Here is a 21007-nt window from a genome sequence, read left to right as displayed (position 1 = left end):
CTTATTAAAGTTTAGCCTAGCGTCACTAATTTTAGTGAGCCGTCCCTAATCGTCGGAGCTTTCTTTCCTCTGAGAGAAACTTAGCAAAGCGAGTAAGAGCTTCTTCATTTGTGCCTTCCCCATGAACTGCTTCAACGCGGCCCGTCTCCAAGTTGACCCTTGACACAGGCTCCTTCAGTAGATCTTTACCAATCTGTACTAGTGCCTGCATGTTTTTTATGGTTGAAATATCCGTAGATGCTGCCTCTCCGATCATACTATCGTTCTGTACAAATATATTAAGTCATCATGACAAGCGTATATATGTGTGTCAAAAAGGAATGCTTATAACTTCAAGTTGATGATCAAACCTGAATTCTGATGTAATTCTTCTGGCTGTGAAGGGACTGAAACAAGGTTGAAACATGTATATCCACCATATCAGAACTTGCATCACTATAAATATCTAGCAATGGACTGGCACCATTGTTGTACATCCAACCAAGTACGCCCCATCTTGAAGCCGTGGCAGCATTATACTTCTCTTTGTTCTTGCCTGTACCAGTGCCAAGTGACAAAACCAACATTTTCTTGCAGTCTACGGTTTGCATATCCTCATATTGCAGTCTTTTCGTCATGATTTCTCTTGAAATGTGAGTAATTGCCAGTAGAGTCTGCCAGTAGATTTAAAAAAAAATGTTGTTCAAATATCTGAATTCCTACAAAGAATTTGATATATACACTCTGCTGATCTTACAAAGAAGGAACAAGTTTGAGTAATCTTTTGTATATGGTGTTACTTGTAGCTTTTGTAGGCTTGACACTTACTTATATGTATAGTACGAGAGGAATTAATCATCTCAATCAAGGTGTAAAGTTACATAGTTTTGACATGTCTACCTTGATATGTCATCCCTTGTTAAGGATTAGTTAAATTTAATCCTCATGGAACTGTGAAAATCGGGCGTTATATCCGCTTTTGTATGTATTCACTTTTTGGTTATTATACGGGTAGAGGTCAAGGCCAAACCCCCAACAGTTTACTACATTAAAATAAAAAATATAGATGTTCTGCTCTTTTTCAAATGGCTACTCACTGGATTATTTGCAGCTACACCTCCATCAACTAGATCAAATGTATGTACTTCCCCTTGAGCATTCTATGTCTCAAAATAGTATGCAGGGAAATAAGTGGGTGCTGCTGAGGTGCCAAGACACACGTCCGATAGTCGTGCATTCTTAGTCATACTTGCTCTTGCCTGTTCAGTGTACATAAATATGATATCAGCATCATGTGCATTACATTAATTAGCAGAAAATAGAGCAGTACCAAAACATAAAGAACTTTATTTATTTAGGTGAAGAAGACTATACGTACATCAGTCGTCGTGAAAATGATGGGTTGAAGGCGCTTGATATCAAAAGTTGGGATAACTGTATGAGTCAACGTTTGATTCATAGTAAGATTGCCTAGTTCCGACCTAACCAAGGATCTCAGGTATTTGCCATCATACTTTGGCCCCCCAAATAAATTTGTGAGCCTCTTCACCAAGTTGTTGCTGCTTCATTAGATACACATAAAAATTGCCATTAGTAAAGTGTTCACAGAGACAAAAGCAATCTATATTTTATTATTTGAACTTAACCCCTTGTTTATGACATGAAACGTACTTTTATATATGTGAAAACGACAAAAAATTTGACAAATATTAATTCAATCTGAACCATAAATAGTTGAATCCATCAATTTTGAATATTGAATTCACCTCTTAGTTAGGGGTCGTTTGATAGGAAATATTAGAGAAAATAATACTGGTATTAGCTTTGATATTATTTATTAATTAATCTCTTGTTTGGTAATGTTTCAACCTATGTAAAAATTAAGGATAAGGCTTTGTGGTCCAGTGCTTCCCCGGACCTCAGTGGGATGTTAGTGCACCGGGGTGCCCTTTATTAATTATACCACAGGTGAGGATGGTATTAGTCATACCAGTATTATTGTCAAGGATCACATGCATGTTGTTGGATATATCCCATATTAATGAATGAACCAACTATTAGATAAAAAATAGTCCCAACATAACTAATCTCCATATAACTAATCCTCGTATAGGTTTCACGTTATAACTTCTTTCTGAACCAAACAACCCCTGAAGTTAGTGTTTCAGCAATTAAACTTATGAAAATTAAGAAACATTAGCTAGAATAACGTCAATAGTTCTAACCTGCTCCCACTAAAGATTTTAGGGCCGTGCTCAAAGTAGAAGTTGGTAATGTCTTTTGCGGCATATAAAGGGCGATTCTCCTTGTTTGGAGCTGTGAGCATTGTGGTTACTAGTCCACCTGTACTCGTTCCAGCTACCACATCAAAGTAGTCTGCAACTCTTGCATTGGGTCCATCAAGTTCCTAGCATAGCCAAAAGGGTTTTGAGTATATATCATTGCATGCAATATATATATGAGTACCTGATATAGTACTAGATAAAGTGGTTGATCATGAGTACCTGAAGTTTAGATTCGAGGAAAGCAAGAATAGTTCCAGGAATAATGCCTCTGATGCCACCTCCATCGATGCTTAAAACTGTTACCGTCTTCCCTTTTGTAGCAGCAAAAGCTATAGGAGGTTGCAAGACTAGGAAGGTCACTAGCAGAGCTAGAGCAGCTGCAAAAGTCCTAGTCATACTGTATCAAGAATAGCTAATTAACGGCTTAGCAATTGGCAACACCTATGTCTAGGTGAAGGCACATTTATACTGGAGTTTAACTTCCATGCACATGACATTGTAAACAAAATTTACATAATCACATCATTTAATTATTGCATGTAACGATTTCTTTAATAAGAATAAAAAAGGATAGCAACTTACAAGTAAATTAATAATCATAGATAATATGTTATAATAAGTTAAATTGCATTGTCAATGATGCAAAAGAATTTTACAGTACCATGGATATAATTTAAATTCATTTATATATAACCGTATTTCCACTCTTCGTCACACACGTTTTAGTGACTTAAAAGGAAAATATCAACTCTTGTTAGGATCTCGAGTTGTGTTGGAACTCCATGGAATTTTTTTCATTTTTCTTCCTTATTCTAGGTAATTGACATGTGATTTGATCCCCTTTTCCCGTCGCCTTTTCGTTGACTCTACAAAATTTAATTTGCATGTACTCCTTCAAGGCTCCACATGACAAAAAAATTCTTTCTTTCTTTCTTTGTTATTCATTTTGTGGGGAATGCACATGTGATTATGAGGTGTATTTTATCTTATATATCTGGCGATTAGAAGCTTGCATTAAATTATGTAACTCCTTATTTTGCCTCGATCACATCTTGAAGATTTCCCATGATTAAAATTTTATGAGTCCTGATCGTTAAGCAAACGATTTAAATTGACTTGCCCTACTTTAATGAGGTCAATAAACAAAAAATAATCTCTCAGTCACGTTCACTACTCACTAGTATTATTAATGGACTAATGTTATCTTTCTTCCTTAGAAAAAGAGATCGTGCTGCACATTGAAGAACACGATTGCTGTTGTTTACTTAAACAAATTACCAACTTAGTGAAAAAGGATTCTCCATCTTGCTTGGAAGCTGGCTATGAATATTGTGAAAAATATATTCGCTTCTTTGATGTGCAAACATAAAGACAAGTAATCTACCACCCAGGGACGTGGTGAGATTGATGAAATAAGGAGCTTGTTCAGATTAGCTGAGTGTATATTGATAAGCTTTTAGTGCTCGAGAATATTTTCACGTGTTGAAACTGACTTTAATAGATAAGCAAGCAGTTATGAGTTTTGTATTTCAATATGTTTCATGACCTGATTTGAACAAAGAAATATTTTTCAAATGGCGTCCGCGATTACTATGGTTTTCCTGCATATGATCGAGGTACATTATATGAGTTTGATTCTCTCGGGCCGGTTAGTGTATCTGATGTTAGTCACGTGGATTTGGGTGGTGACAAATCACTAGGGACAATCACCACCACCACCCACCACTATATTTCACCAACCATCACTATCAATCATCTTTACTACCATTAGCTACTATTATCATCCGCCACAACTATTATCGTCCGCCACAACTATCAGTCGTCACTATCAACGACCATCTTCAATCATCATCATTAACCACTATTGTCAACCACCATCAACAACACTAGCTACTAAATACCTCCAATCATCACTATATATCATCCTCCGCCACCACCAACCACCATATTTTTTTTAAAAAATAATTGTGATAGAATTAGATTATTAGTTATAAATAAGGCTAAACTTTATACATTCTAGAGAAAACAAACAGTTACAACATCTTAATATTCATATGTATATTCAAATTCAACCGTCTTAATCCTAATAAAAATAAAATGAGACCTTATTCAAGCATGGTTACAAAAGGATATTTAGGCATCGCGCTAATATATACAGTACAGGATGGAGAAATCAGAAAAAAAAAAATTTTTACAGTTGGTAATTAGAAAGTTCAGCTGTAAGATAAGTAAATCCACAAATAACTTCCTGGGTGTTGTTTACACGGAAAATCGGTATAGTTGAATTTGTAAACGTGGTCAAGGACACGTGGATCAATGTAACCAAAATTATGAAATAGCAAGTAATAATTAACAAGACAATTGAAAGTAGAGCATAAGCTAGATGTGTAGTCGGGGCCTTAGAGAAGCTTTGAGCTAGAGTCTCCGGCAAGCGAACAATCAAAACTTCGCTTAATTGAACAAGAGTAATTAGTAACTAAGAGCAAAATAAGAGCAAGGTGTTTCTTGTATATATTTTCAGATGTCTTACAAACGAATGAGTACCTCTATTTATACTAGAGCTATGGGGTACAAATTCCATGAATCGTGCCCCCTTAATTACTAATATTAATGTTGCAATAAAAGGTAATAAACTGTAATAAAGGCTGAAGGAAACTTGAGGTCTTCTGTAACATTTCGGTAACGGCCACATATTAAATGACGTTTGATCGGTGAGTAGGCATGCTTCTCTGGGCCTCTTGTAGTTTCTGCCTCCGAAAGAAGGTTACCAAATTACTTACCCGGAGCTTCGTATGATTTTTTTCGGAACCCCTAGCTTGCTGACTCGAATATGACTTGTCACCATCGTCATGTGTCATCTTTTAATACATCCACTTGGTGTCTATGAATTTTTCCCTATACAGATAGTCCCCCTACTTTCCGGTTACTCGCTGAGATGTGACAGGGAAGTGGAAGATTTTCCCCTTCTTGCCAGGAAGTCATGTAGTCACCCTCGCGATTGCCTCATTAAAAACCTTGCTAGAAAAAACTAATTGGGACGAAAACGGGGCCAAGGGAAAAAGAGTACAGTACTTAGGGATTTATATGATAACTCCGCCACTGGTTCTTCTACTATCGACGGCCAGTTAGTGCTGAAAAAGTACCACCACCACAGAAAGCTTAATCTCAGGTTTTTAGTGCTCACCTAAAACTTTTAATCTTTGAGTTTTGACTCTTGGGCTTTTAGTTTTCCCAAAACCTTTTAGTGTTTGAATTTGACTCTTGGGTTTTTAGTTGTACACGAATTTTAGAGTTCCTGACTCTAGGGTTTTCAGTTATACCCGAAACTTTTATAACCTTGCAGCCTTGGAGGCCGGGGATGTTAATGACCATGAATTTTCATCCGGACTTTTAGTCATTTAACTGGATGGCTTTATAAGAGAGGGCCCTTATGTTTCGATGCTTATGAAGAGGACGTCTCCCGTTCATTTGAGCACAATTGTTCAGATTCGTAATCCTTACTTGCTTTTAAATGTGAGCAAATTTAAGAATGATTTTGTTTCATTCGGACATATACGAGAATGTTTAGAAGGTGCAAGTTTCGCTTCATTCCATTCCTTGAACGTACAGAAGTGTTTACAACTTTGCATATACGACAGTTTACAGGAAATGAAAAAAAAATACATTGCAAAAGAATTGTGGTCGGGTTGACACTAATTGGGTCTAGCCGGTTCCTGATTCTGGTTCCTTCTATCTTTTCGAAGTTGATCTGGCAGTCCCGGTCTTTTTCTTTATTCTGGATCCATTTCGGGCTATCTCTGATACCTTTAACGGACATGATTCTTGTGGGCACAATGACTTTTTTTTTACTGTCTTGAAGCCATCTTCAGATGATTCCCATGCTTATTGCGACAGTCCCCAATATTCGTAAACATTACTGTTCCTCATCTAAGTCGTTTTCTAGCGACTCGCTCCGGAAACACTCTTGCCTCCTGTCAGTCTGTGGTCCTAACGGGTATAGTTCAAACCGGTGTCTGGAATGCCTCTGATCAAAGTTTAGTTGACCTTGATTCCGGGTCGTAGAAGATGTCGATATATTTACATGATCATCTTCTACGCGAATCTTCGACGTATACCGATTGTGAACACCTTCCCACATTGTTACCTGGAACTCTAGCAAATTTTCCTTGAGTTCTCATGATGCATCCGAACTCAGCGGGTTGAGACCCATAGTGAAAGCCTCAGCTGCCCATTCATCTGTAACCACGGGCAGCAACATCCTTTCCTTCTGTAACCGAGTGATAAAGTCACGGAGCGACTCGCGCGAAAGATGTCTGCCTTTCGCGTTCGTACCTTCCGGGCTCCAGCATGTGCTTTAATAAACATATCTACGAGCATAGAAAATGAATCAATAGAGTGTTCAGGCAAAAGAGAATACCAAGTTAAAGCCCCTTTAGCCAATGTCTCGCCGAATTTCTTGATCAAGACCGATTCGATCTCATTCGGTTTCAGGTCATTTTCCTTGACAGCCATATTATAGGCCGTTATATGCTCCTATGAATTTGTTGTGTCGTCGTACTTGGGGATATCTGGCATCTTAAATCTCTTCGGGATCAACTCCGAAGCAGCTTCTGGTTTGTAAGCTAACAGAGCATACTTTTTTGCATCCGGACCCTCAAGGACCCGTGGAGCCCCCAGGATTTGATCCATACTGGCTTGAATCTCCTTCGCATACTTTTCCACTTCCTTAGCGCTTTTGTTTATCTTATCAGTGATGTCTTTCATAAATTGTAAGACTTGTGCCCGAAAAGGATCATCTGGGACGGACTTGCCCCCGGATGCGTGTTCTTCACTCCCAATGGTTGTAACCTCCATGTGGTCTCCACTGGGTGTATCATTTCCAACAGTTGGTGTCGGAGGAGTCCCCCGGGCCTTCTGACTCTGGCGTTTGGATTGCCAAAAAGTGTTGAGATAGTTTGCCTCATGAATTTCATCTCCTCCATTATTGACTGTTGTTGCTCCCTCACGATCTATATTGCTTCTTCGAGGGTTTCATCAGTAGGTGTTGTTTCCCCTGTAACCCCTTGATTTAGATCGTTTTTCGGGACAGTTGCTCCATCGTTATTCCCGGTAGTGAGATGAGTTCGGTTATCAGTAGTGTTTGTCATATCTGCAGCAATTAAATCTAACAACAAGATCTAAAGAGAATTAGTGTAAGAAAGTGGGTCACAATAATACCACAATTGTCCTGAACCTACAGTGGGTGTCAAACTGTTTACATAGAAAATCGATACAGTTGAATTTGTAGACGTGATCAATGACAGGATCCATGTAACCAAAATTATGAAATAGCAAGTAATAATTAACAAGACAATTGAAAGTAGAGCATAAGATAGATGTGTAGCCCTGGCCTTAGAGAAGCTTTGAGCTAGAGTCTCCGGGCAAGCGAATAATCAGAACTTCGCTTAATTGAACAAGAGCAATTAGGAACTAAGAGCCAAATAAGAGCAAGGTGTTTCTTGTATATATTTTCAGATGTCTTACAATAGAATGAGTACCTCTATTTATACTAAAGCTATGGGGTACAAATTCCATGAATCGTGCCCCCTTAATTACCAATATTAATGTTGCAATAAAAGGTAATAAAGGTTGGAGGAAACTTGAGGTCTTTTGTAACGTTTCTTTAACAGTCACACCTTAAATGACGTTTGACCGGTGAGTTGGCATACTTCTCCGGGCCTCTTGTAGTTTCTGCCTCCGGAAGCGGGTAACCAAATTACTTATCCGGAGCTTCATATGATTTTCTAGAACCGCTCGTTTGCTGACTCGAATTTGACTTGTCACCATCGCCACATGTCATCTTTTAATACGTCCACTTAGTGTCTACGAATTTTGCCCTGGTGTATGTACGTAGGCTATATCATCGATGTATCATCTGGGATCTGATGGGAAGAAATTCCCCGCCTCTGCAACTAAGATGCAAGCTCATTCCTTAAAATTTAGACTGGCAAAAGATCAAAAATATTCCTTATACATTGAATGTGTCTTATAATTAGCCTTGGCTCACCTATTCGCTCCTACAGGTTATAGGGGCGGGTCCAATTAGGATGGGCCGACTCAGTGGTTCTGTATAGACAAGGGAAATTTTCAAAAACATACAGCCCAACATAAAATATTATGCCACATAGACCGATATATAATATTATACTCCCTTTGTCTCAATTTATGTGAATCTATTTTTTTTTAATCCATGTCAAAATGAATGACCTCTTTCCTAATTTGAAAACAAATTCACTTTATGAAATGATTTACAGCCACACAAATATTCAAGATTTATTTTGAACCACAAGTTTCAAAAGTCTTCACTCTTTCTTAAATGTCGTTTTCAGTCAAATGGGTTCACATAAATTGAAACAGAGGGAGTACAATATTATAATATATTATATAACATAGTATCTGAGAGAAAATACATAATTTATCAAGTTTTTATAAAAATGTATTAATAGTGTATAAAAGGTGTTTATACACAAATATAGGCTAAAGCGGATCACAAACTCAAAATATGAGCTAAGTGATGTAAATGTGTAAATATTTTCTCCAAGTAGACATAGAGCATAATATTCCTTCCACACAGACGGTTAAGCCTGGCAACCGGTCCGGTTTTACCGGTTCAAACCGGTAACCGGACCAGTAAAATCGGAACAGGAACTGATGGAACCGGTTTACCGGTTACAGTTAACCGTTTAAAACCTACCGGTCCAGTTTTGATTTTTTGGGACAGGAACCGGTTAAACCGGTCAAAATAAAATTAAAATTAAAATGTAGCCGTTAATTGTGTGGGCTGGACCGTTGGGCAATGATCCATTTTGCAAAAATGGTTGTTGCCAACGGCTCCAAACGCCCCTTTTGGTCCCCCAACCCCCCCCCCCCCCCCCCCCAAAAAAAAAAACTTTGTTTTTACACTTTAACCCATCCCCCACCCCTATATAAATCCCTCTTCATTTCCAATTTTAATCCACACCAATTCACTCTTCTCTTTCTCTCAATTTCTCTCAATTATAGCTACTTTGCAACAATTAGCCACTTTAAATTTCTCTCAATTAAATATTATAAAGTTTTATTCTAGTTTAAATTATTAATTTTGAATTATAATATTGTTGGTGGAGTTGGTGATTTTGCAACAATCCGAAGTAGCTTTGGTGGATTTGCAACTCTAGCCGCCTTCACTTTGTTGGAAATTAGTCCGGCAATTTGGTACCTTGGTTCCAAATCTATCTTTATTTTTCGCTATTTAATTTACGCAATTTAATTCTAGCAATTTAATTTGTTGCAATTTATTTTCTTGTGATTTATTTTAGTGTGATTTATATTAATTCTATTCAATAATGACGAAGAGATTTAGACGTGGTGCCGGTAGTAGTGGTATTGTTAAGGGTGGGTTTAATGAGGAAACATTTGTGAACGAAACACCTAATTTAGGTATTGATGTTGGTGGAAATAATCCACTTTTAGATCATGAGGTAATGCAACAACACTATGCCGACACTTTTAATGAAATTGATGATGATGAAACACAAGCCCCCGAAAATCCCATAGGAGATACAGGTCCTGCACAATCACATACACAAGACAAACCGCCAAGAACTCGTAAGCCAATCGCTAAAGTTTAGAAATTTATGACTAAGAATAAGGAATGCCAAACAGCTAAATGTACCATATGTGGACAAGTATTTGCTTTTAGGCAACAAACTAATAAGGATGGTGGAACGGGAACACTAAATAATCATATGAAAGCTAAACATATAGATGTTTGGGGAGAGAAAATGGGTTCAAATGTGAGGGGTATTCAAATGACGATAGACCCACGAACCGGTAAAATTTTTGCCTATGACAAGAAAAAAAAAAAACGTGTAGAAATAGCTAAAATGGTTGCTTTTGATGCTCTACCATTTTTCTTTCCTTCGGGTTTGGGGTTTGTTACTTATATTCAACGTTGTTATAATCCATTATTTGAGGATATTCCTAGAAGCACTTGTAGAGCGGATGTTATAGATTTGTATAAAAAATATAGATTTTATTTGCGTCATGTATTTAATTATTTAAATTGTAGTGTTTCTCTTACCGCCGATTTGGGTCTTAGTCTTAACAAGTTAGATTTTTTTGCTATTACATTTCATTGGGTTGATGATAATTGGGTGATGCAAAAAAGAATTATAGCTTTTTTATATGATGAAGGGAAAGGTCGTCACGATGGAAAATTTTTAGCGAATTCAATGTCTACTATTATGAGATTTTTTAACATTTATAGAAAAACACTTTGTATTGCTTTAGATAATACTTCTAATAATACAAAGGCGATTGGTCTTTTAAAAAGGGAATTAAACCCTCCGCTAAAAAATATTTTCCATGTGAGATGTAGTTGTCACATTTTAAACTTGATTGTTAAAGATGGTCTTGAGTGTTTTGAAGATTCTATTCAAAAAATTAGAAATGTGGTTGCGTTTCTTTTTTGTAATGCTAATAGAGAAAAACTGAGAGATTTTAAGAATTTTTGTGTGGAAAATGGCCTTAGACCTAGGAAAATTCAAGTAGAAGTTGACACTAGGTGGAACTACACTTACATTATGTTACAACAAGCATATAATTATGGGATTCCCATACAACAAGTTCACAACCATTTTAATACGAATAGTGATGATTGGTTAAATATTATCGATTGGGAAGATGTTAAGGAATGTGTTGAACTTTTACAAAAAATTTATAATGCAACTATTGCTTTTTCTAGACAATTCTATCCCACGGTAACCGGAATTTTAGCCTACTTAGCGGAAATAGCTAGAGTTTTATAAGAGTATAAAAATAAATCCGGTTATCAAGCGGCTATTTTTAATATGACAGCAAAATTTAAGAAGTATTTTTTTTCCATCCCAACTTTATTTATATTAGGTTCTCTTTTAAATCCTTGTTTAAAAATGTCTTATACTAGAGCATTGGTTAATCAAATTTATACCTTTTTAGAAGTTGAAGAGGAAGTTGAACCATCTTTAACTGAAGCCGAGCTCGCTATTGATGCCGAGTTTAGAAAAGTTTTTAGTCATTATTCTAATTTGGAAGAAAATGCTACACCCGTTACTCCACACCCTACTACTTCTCAAAGTAGAAAAAAGGGCTTGTCGGGTTTGTCGCATTTAAAAGTTTTACATTCACATCCAACTCCTTCTTATAATGCAAACTTTGATGAATATCACCTTTGTTTGATGCAGCAAAATGTGGATATCAAGGAACTAGATGATTTGGACGTCTTAGCATGGTGGAAGAAATACAAGGCGAGTCATCCGATACTTTCAAGAATGGCTCGAGATATCCTTACGGTTCAAATATCAACCGTGGCTTCGGAGAGTGCATTTAGCCAAGGAAGATAACAAATTGAAGACCATAGACACTCATTATCTGGATTTAGCTTGCAAGTACTAGTGTGCATTTGCGATTGGATTAGATCGGAGCGATGCAACCAAAACTTAGAAGCGGTGCAAGGCGAAAAGGAAGAGATTGAAGATTTGACAGCAAGTGGAGTGGACCAAATGGAAGACTTTGAAGATATCTCCATGACCGAATATGATATGGCGGATATTAGCCAAATAATTGACACTTTTTTATTTTATTATTCTACTATTTCTTTGCGACTCATGTATTATTTGCAAGTTAAAAAAAACTACAATTTGCAAATAAATGTTATCCATGAATAAATAAATATATGGCTCATTCAGCTTTCTTCTATTTACTTGTGTTCATATTTTTACTTATATTAAGTTAGTAATATACCTAAAATATACTTATAATATACATCTACTTAAATTAAAAACTAGAAAGTTATATACTTGAAAAATAACTAAAATATACTAAGAATATACTTATAAAATAAATATACTTAATTTATAAAATAGGAATTTATAAACTTAGAAAAAACTTAAGCTATAAATAACTTAAGTTATAATACATATAACTTAAACATATATAAGTATATATAGTATACATATAACTCAAACATATATATATATATATATATATATATATATATATATATATATATATATATATATATATATATATATATATATATAAGTTATATAGCCTAAGTATATTGATATATATAAGTATATTCTTAGTATATTTTAGGTATATGTAGTATAAATTAAGCATATAACTTAATATATATATATATATACTTTTCTTCTCTCTTCCCTTTTCTTCTTCTCTTCTCCTTTTTTCCCCTTTTTTTATCTGCTTCTGGCTCTGCCAGAACACCGCTGCGCCATCGCCGATGACTTTTTCCGGACAGCCCTCTCTTTCTCTCTCCTTTTTTTTTCTTTTTTCTTTTCTTGTTCTTTTTTTTTTCTTCCCCCCCCCCCCCCCCCCCCCCCCCCTTCTTCTCTTCTCCCTTTCAGGTCTTTGTGAACATTTTTCCGACAGTGAACAGTAACTCAACAGTGAACAGTAATTCGACAGTGAACAGTAATCGGACGTTGAACAGTGTTTTCCGGCGGCGACCAGGTTCAGTTCAACTGGAGTTGGTACCTCCGGTTGCCATATCCATTATTTGTCCATACACTTGTAGTTACATTTTGCTGACTTTAGACCTTTGAATAATTTATTAGTTCATACTCATTTTCGTGGCTTTGGTTAGTGATGGTAGACTAGGGTCATGTTCTCGTTCGGGGACGGGGGCGAGGGTTAGGAGGGGTAAGTGGGTTAAAAGAGCGTCTAGGTTGAGAGTAGGTTCTTGGAACATTGGGACGTTAACGGGGAAGTCCATAGAGCTAGTTAAGATTCTTAAGAAGAGGAAGATTAATATAGCTTATGTCCAAGAGACCAAATGAGTAGGTCCTAAAGCTAAGGAGGTAGATGGGTATAAGTTGTGGTTCTCTGGTAGGTCAAAGTATAGAAATGGGGTGGGCAATTTTAGTAGATAGTGAATTAAGGAATCAGGTGGTAGAGGTTAGGAGAGCCACTGATAGGATGATGTCGATTAAGTTGGTCGTTGAGGGGCTCACTTTGAACATTATTAGTGCATATGAGCCGCAAACGGGCTTAGGCGAGGAGGAGAAGAGGCGCTTTTGGGAGGATTTGGACGAGTTAGTGGGAGGCATACCGCCTACTGAGAAGCTATTCGTGGGAGGTGATTTCAATGGGCACATCGGGCCTATTTCGGGAGGTTATGATGATGTGCATGGAGGCTTTGTCTTTGGGGACAGGAATGGAGGAGGAGTCTCACTTTTGGATTTTGCAAGAGCTTTTGGGTTGGTGATAGCCAATTCGAGTTTCCCAAAGAAGGAGGAGCACTTGGTAACCTTCCGTAGTTCGGTGGCTAAGACTCAAATAGACTTTTTACTCCTTAAGAAGGATGATAAAGGTCTGTGCAAAGACTGTAAGGTCATTCCGAGCGACTATCTTACAACCCGACATAAGCTCTTGGTGATGGATTTAGGGATCAAGATGACGAGGAAGAAGAGGGTCGTGGATGACCGACCTAGGATCAGATGGGGGAGTTTGACCACGACTAGTGCCCTGGAGATGGGAGAGAAATTGAAGGATATGGAGGCCTGGGATAGTAGTGGGGATGCGACCAGTATGTAGGATAGGACGACTAGTTGCATTAGGGTGGTAGCAAGGGAAGTGTTGGGGGTCTCGACAGGTAGTCGTGGTCAGCATCGAGAGGACTGGTGGTGGAATGGAGAAAGGGAAGGTGGAAGCAAAGAAGGTGGCGTATGCGAAGTTGATAGAAAGCAAGGATGAGGTGAAGAAGTGGACGAATATGGAACTTTATAAGATGGCGAGGAAGGAGGCGAAATTGGCGGTTTCGACGGCAAAAATGGCAGCTTTTGAACGCCTTTATGCTGAACTAGAAGAGAAAGGAGGGGATCGGAAATTGTTTAGGCTAGCCAAGGCGAGGGAGAGAAAGTCACGTGATGTGGATCAAGTGAAGTGCATCAAGGACGAGTATGGCAAAGTATTGGTAGAGGAGACTCTCATTAGACCAAGATGACAGTCATACTTCTACAAACTCTTGAATGAAGAAGGGGACATAAACATTGTGTTGGGAGATTTAGAACATACAGGAAGGCGTCACGATTTTGGGTATTGCAGGAGTATTAAGGTTGAGGAGGTTAAGGGTGCTGTTCGTAGGATGCGCAGGGGAAGAGCGACCGAACCTGACGAGATTCCTGGGGAATTTTGGAAGAGCGCAGGCCCGGCAGGTTTGGAGTGGCTGACTAGGTTGTTTAATGTCATCTTTAAGACGGCAATGATTCCCGAAGAATAGAGGTCGAGTGTAATGATCCCTCTATACAAGAACAAGGGAGATATCCAGAGTTGCAACAACTATAGAGGTATCAAGCTGCTAAGCCATACTATGAAAGTGTGGGAAAGGGTGGTGGAGATGAGGGTAAGGAGAGGCGTGTCTATTTCAGAGAACCAGTTCGGATTCATGCCGGGACGCTCAACTACAGAAGCCATCCATCTTGTGAGGAGACTGGTGGAACAGTATAGGGAGAGGAAGAAGGAATTACACATGGTATTCATCGACCTAGAAGAGTCTTACGATAAAGTTCCAAGAGAGATCCTATGGAGATGCTTGGAGGCTAAAGGTGTACCTGTGGCGTACATTAGGGTGATCAAGGACATGTATGAGGGAGCCAAAACCAGGGTAAGGACAGTAGGAGAAGACTCAGAGCACTTTCCAGTTGTGATAGGGTTGCATCAAGGATCAGCTCTTAGTCCGTTTTTATTTGCCTTGGTGATGGGTGGATTTACGCAGCAAATTCAAGGTGAGGTGCCATGGTGTATGCTTTTCGCGAATGACATAGTCCTGATCGACGAGACTCGTAGTAGAGTTAACGCTAAGCTGGAGGGTTGGAGACATACTCTGGAGTCTAAAGGGTTTAAGCTGAGTAGGACTAAGACAGAGTACTTAGAGTGTAAGTTCAGTGAAGCACCTCAGGAGGCTGGCTTGGAAGTGAAGCTTGGTACCCAGGCCATCCAGAAGAAAAGTAGTTTCAAGTATCTTGAGTCTATTATGCAAGGCAGCGGGGAGATTGACGATGATGTCACACATCGTATTGGGGCAGGGTGGATGAAATGGAGGCTTGCTTCCGAAGTGCTAGGTGACAAGAAGGTGCCACCACAACTTAAGGGCAAGTTCTATAAAGTGGTGGTTAGACCTACTATGTTGTATGGGGCGGAGTGTTGGCCCGTTAAGATATCTCACGTTCAAAAGATGAAAGTTGTCGAGATGAGAATGTTGAGATGGATGTGTGGCCACACCAGGAGTGACGGGATTAGGAATGAGGATATTCGGGACAAGGTGAGAGTGGCCTCGGTGGAAGACAAGATGCGAGAAGCGAAATTGAGATGGTTTGGGCATGTGAAGATGAGAGACACAGATGCCCCGGTGCGGAGGTGTGAGAGGTTGTCCATGGATGGTTTCAGACGAGGTACGGGTAGGCCGAAGAAGTATTGGGGAGAGGTAATTAGACACGACATGGTGCAGTTACAGCTTACCGAGGACATGACCTTAGATAGGAGGGTTTGGAGGACCCAGATTAGGGTAGAAGGCTAGTAGATAGTCTCGTTATCCTTTCTTATTAGTAGTTGCATTATCGCAGTATAATTTCTTGTGCTCTGATTTCTGCTATTATCTGTTATTTCCTGTGCTTTGATTATCCTATGTTATATGTGTCGCTTGCGTTATTTTATTTCCATATCGCTTTGAATCTCTTAGCCTTATCTGACCTCTTTTTATGTTTTTTTTTATTGAGCCGAGGGTCTTTCGGAAACAGCCGTCCTACCTTGGTAGGAGTAAGGTCTGCGTACACTCTACCCTCTCCAGACCCCACGTTGTGAGATTTCACTGGGTTGTTGTTGTATATATATATATATATATATATATACGTATATGTTGTTAGTCAGTAAATATATAAACTTTACTTATAAACTTATATAACATATGTAAATATACCTACAATATACTAATAAATACTATAATATATATACTATACAAAAAATGAAAAAAGGGGTTTTCTAACGTTTTGGACCGGTCCGATTCCGATTTCCAGTTTAAAATCGGTAAACCGGAACCGGTGGCTGGTTCCGGTTTTTAGACCGGAAACCGGCCAGTTTTATAACCGATTACCGGTCCGGTTCCGGTCAAAACGGTTAACAGGCTTACGGACGGTTCGACATAATTAATTTTAAGTCCCACTCGATCTCACTCATTCATTTGTTAGTCATAAGGATATTTTATTAATAAATTGATGTAAAGAACACATACAATTATTTAATCATGATTTATTGATAAGCGTGTATTGAATACACATGTATTTAAAATCAATTTGGTGTATTACTACGCGAGTAAAATTTACCTTACTATTTTTTAGTACGATTACTTTACCAATAATATGATGCTTAAGTGATTGGAGATATTTATGATTTTGCTGAAAACACAAAGCTTTTTAGAAAATTGACTGTGCCTTAAATAACTTTGTGCAAACAGTCTGCATGTGCAAAATTTCCCGGAATGGAGCAATCCCGTAATATCAGGGATATACAAAGAAAGTACTATGAAATTATGATTATCTTGAAAATAAGTAGACCGAATAATCTCTATTTTTCATTAAGGACTCTAGAGATTCATATATCATATATGAGTTTCTGAATGAGACATATATTACTAGAAGAGAGGACCTTTACCTTTATTTAAGTATAGGATAAAAGGGATAATTATGTTTTTCTAATTTTGAACCTTAACATGTGTTTGCGCTAGTTATTAACATTGGACTATAAGATGAACTCATCATAATCTCATATGGCACAAAGAAAATTGAAGAGAGAACAAACAATAAACTCCCTTCATTATATATTGAAACTCCACTTCTATAAAATAACATTATATAGACAATATTTATAAAGTCTTCAAGGACAATCCTAGAATTTTTTGGATAAGTTATATCATCTAGAAAGTAACAAAGTCATACACGAAGACATCTGAACCTAAACACGCAAATATTTAAGATTATTATTTATAACAGTTAAACGCTATAAATTAAGGAATGAGCATTTTATATATATAACAATTACCAATTGCCAAAGATGTCATATATCACCAGTCTTTGCCTTTTGGAATACAGTTTACATGATAAGAAAGCTGCCACGTCTAGCTTTACCCAACTCGGAGAATTTTGTAGTATTTCTTTTTGTAGATTCGTTCCGGTTTTACATTTAAAAGATCATCTTCAAACTATTAAAATTCAAATTAAAAGGAAATACTAATTGTAAGAGAGTTTTCTCTTATTGACAAATTCTTGGAGTATTTTTCTAGTGGAAGCAAACTCCTCAACTGGTTGTCGAAGTTTTCTTTGGTCTGAAAGCAATTTAGCAAAGCGAATAAGAGCTTCCTCATTAGTCCCTTCCCTAGTAACTTCTTCATAGCGACCAGTGTCTAAGTTAACCCTTGAGACAGGCTTCTTCAATAGATCATTACCAATTTGCACAAGTGCCTGCATGTTCTTTGTGGTTGCAACATCCATAGATGCAGTCTCCCCGGCCAAACTATCATCCTGCACAAATAAAAAATAAAAAAAGTCAACATGAAGTATATATGTTTTACTTGTTTACTTACTATGATGGTAAAATTTTACTTGTTTTTACGGCATTAAAATAATTTAATTTTACGCAATGATATTAAAGTCGCAAAACTATTTATCACTACTTTGGTGTGAGCGAACTTTACCCATTATTGACCGTAACTTCACAAAACTTTTACCTACTATAACACTGTAGTTAAATTACCTTAAATGGATATGTTTTGTCATTATAGCGGGTAAAGTTTGTGACTTTATTGTTATATATAGTGGACAAACTCTAGTCAATCTAATGTGACAAGATAATTTTGTGATTTTAGTACGGTTGAAGTGGGTAAAGTTTAGTGATTCTAATGTTACGATGTGTAAATTCAATTTTTTTTTTAAGTTCATTAAAAAAAAAGTTTATTCAATTCAATTAATGTAATAAAATATAAAATTTAGTCACAATCAGACAACATCATAAAATGTATAAAGTTAATATGAAGAAAGAGTATACGGGTCGAGGGACCCATAAAGATGTGAGTATCAAGTTGATTGGTCAATTCCAAAAAAAAAAAGGGTTTTAATTTTGGTACCTGAATTCGAAGATAGTTCAGTTCGCTTTGAAGGGACTGGAACATAATTGAAAGGTGTACATCCACAATATCAGAACTTGCATCACCATAAACATCTAACAATGGACTTGCACCATTGTTGTACAACCAACCAAGTACACCCCATGTTGAAGCCACTGCAGCACTATACTTTTTTTCCTCCTTTCCTATACCTGTGCCCAATGACAGAACCAACATTTTCTTGCAATCCATTGGTTTCACGCCCTCGTATTGCAATTTTCCCAACATGATGTCTCTCGAAATATGAGTAATTGCCATTAGAGTCTGCAAATATATATTGATCAAATTTGGTCAATTGTCAATGTCTAGAATTTTGACTAAGAATTTTTCTAAATATGGTTACTCACTGGATTATTTGCAGCTACACCTCCATCAATAAGATCAAATGAACGTGTTTTCCCTTGAGCATCCTTGGTTTCAAAATAATGTACAGGGAAATAGGTGGGTGCTGCAGAGGTACTAAGGCCGATGTCCGATAGTAGAGCATCCTTAGAGACATGTGTTTTGGCCTGTACAACGTAGTATATAAATATCCACGTGTTTAAGTTTTGCACAACGACAATATGTAAGTTTTCTGCACTATCATGTGAAATTGCCATAGAACAATACATAATATCTGGTACAATAAATTGAAAAATTGAGTAATATTGTAATATGTTATAATCGATTAATTGTATTAGCAGCATAAACAATTTTTGACATCTAATATGAATAAGGCTAAACAAGCTATGATGCATGTACATAAAGCTGTAAATATAGTGAAATTTATTTAGGTGAAGAGGAGTGTACATCAGTAGTTGTGAAGACGATTGGTTGAAGGCGTTTGATATCAAAAGCTGGGATGACTGTTTGAGTCAACGTTTGCTTCATAGTAAGATTGCCTAATATTGACTTGAGCAATGTTCTCAAATATTTTCCGTCATACTTTGGCCCCCCAAATAAATTTGTGATCCTCTTCAGAAAGCCGCTGCGGCTGCATTTACATATAAACATAATTTGTCATCATTATGGTGTTCAGCGAACTAAAAAAAAAAGACATTAGATTAATTGTCAATTGTTGTAACCTGCTCTCAGGAAAGATTTTAGGGCCATGATCCATGTAGAAATTGGTAATATTTTTTGCTGCATATAATGGGCGATTATCCTTGTTTGGAGCTGTGAGCATGGTGGTTATTAGTCCACCTGTGCTTGTTCCAGCTACCACATCGAAATAGTCTGCAATTCTTACATTTGGTCCATCAAGTTCCTAGAATAGCCAGACAAGTTGAGGATCATTATAGGCCAAAATTTTCAAAGTTGAACTTAGTGCTTTGTGGTCGAATTATATATAAATGTGCACAAGAAAAATATAGATTGAGTTAGATATACATATTTTAACTCACTTTTTTAATTCCAAACCAGAGAATGATTCAAGATATAAATTTGATCGGTTTAACCTTTATGTTCTCACTAGTAAACCCATTGTACTTTTGCAATTATAGATTCATAACTTAATATTTGTTGCAATTTTAGTGATTTTATACACATACATATCTTCGCTCCAAAAACAATGGGATAATTACTACCAAATAAACATGAAATTCTAACGAATTCCATCAGAATCGTTTCCCACGAATTTTCCGTCAGAAATCTTATATTTATAATGGCGTTAGATGTGAATGTCCGTCATAAATAAGGTGGTTAATAAGTACCTGGAGCTTGGATTCTAGAAAAGCAAGAAGGGTGCCAGGAATAAGGCCTCTGATGCCACCTCCATCTATGCTTAAAACTGTTACTACCTTTCCTTTTGTAGCAGCAGAAGAAGCAATGGGAAATTGTAAGACATGAAGTGTCACTAATAAAATTAGTACAGCTACAAAAGTTCTACCCATATTCAGAAAATGTTCTATGATATTTGAGAGAGTAGATATAGAGAATAGCAACTTAATTAATGGCTTGGAGATACCAGTTTAGGTGAATGCTTTATTTATACACTTAAATTTCGTTTTACACTTTTAGTCATGACATAATGACAATGGCGGCTAACACATTTTAGATGGCCTTATTGGGCTGTTGACAAAGTCTTTTTATATTTTACTGTAGTCATACCTTTGAACCGTTGTATCCAATTGCCATTTTAAATGCAATATTACTGTAGTCATACTTTTGAACCGGCTATATGAAATCCTGGTGACCTAGTGGGGCTTTACGTCAATAAACTGAAAATATATATAGTAGGACAAATAATTTATTTGTCTCTTATGTGTACCTTAAAATTGCAATGTTAAATTCTGCTTCTCCTTATATTTAGCTCTCTCTGTGTCCAAAAATTAATCTAATTTGTCATGTTTGATTTTCTCGTTATTTCATTACTATAATTCAATTACCCTATTTCTTTACTTTTGTTTGTGAGGGGGGTCAACTGAACGAATGAATGCTAAGCGCCCAGTAGCTACACAAGAAAAATAGACGTGTTGCCCAATATCATATTAATTATATCTCAAAATTAAAGAGGAAAAAAGAGAGAGATTGT

At 37.0% G+C, this 21007-nt stretch overlaps 1 protein-coding gene and 1 pseudogene across 1 annotated transcript; both read right to left on the bottom strand.

Moving 5' to 3' along the window:
• Positions 1–17: 17 nt before the first annotated feature.
• On the bottom strand, positions 18–2672 carry LOC132623626 (patatin-like protein 3; annotated as a pseudogene).
• Positions 2673–17340: 14668 nt separating this feature from the next.
• LOC132624833 (patatin-like protein 2) lies at positions 17341–20430 on the bottom strand. Its single transcript, XM_060339558.1, has 6 exons — positions 20187–20430; positions 19560–19741; positions 19285–19468; positions 18843–19004; positions 18457–18759; positions 17341–17854 (listed from the first exon to the last, which is right to left on the bottom strand). The coding sequence occupies exons 1-6, from the start codon at positions 20364–20366 to the stop codon at positions 17564–17566; spliced, it is 1302 nt and encodes a 433-aa protein (XP_060195541.1). The 5' UTR covers positions 20367–20430; the 3' UTR covers positions 17341–17563.
• Positions 20431–21007: the final 577 nt, after the last annotated feature.

Source organism: Lycium barbarum, chromosome 12, assembly GCF_019175385.1.
Source record: "Lycium barbarum isolate Lr01 chromosome 12, ASM1917538v2, whole genome shotgun sequence".
NCBI lineage: Eukaryota > Viridiplantae > Streptophyta > Magnoliopsida > Solanales > Solanaceae > Lycium > Lycium barbarum.
The sequence above is the reverse complement of the archived record's forward strand: the minus strand, read 5'-3'. Positions and strand labels throughout refer to the sequence as shown.

What these genes read in the sequence shown, in the direction of transcription:
- LOC132624833 (XM_060339558.1), bottom strand. Translation starts at nt 20,366, where the DNA reads ATGGGTAGAACTTTTGTAGCTGTACTAATTTTATTAGTGACACTTCAT. An exon ending in TTCTAGAATCCAAGCTCCAG is followed by an intron (nt 19,742 to 20,186) that starts GTACTTATTAAC and finishes TGGCTATTCTAG; the next exon opens with GAACTTGATGGACCAAATGT. An exon ending in TCGTCTTCACAACTACTGAT is followed by an intron (nt 19,005 to 19,284) that starts GTACACTCCTCT and finishes TACGTTGTACAG; the next exon opens with GCCAAAACACATGTCTCTAA.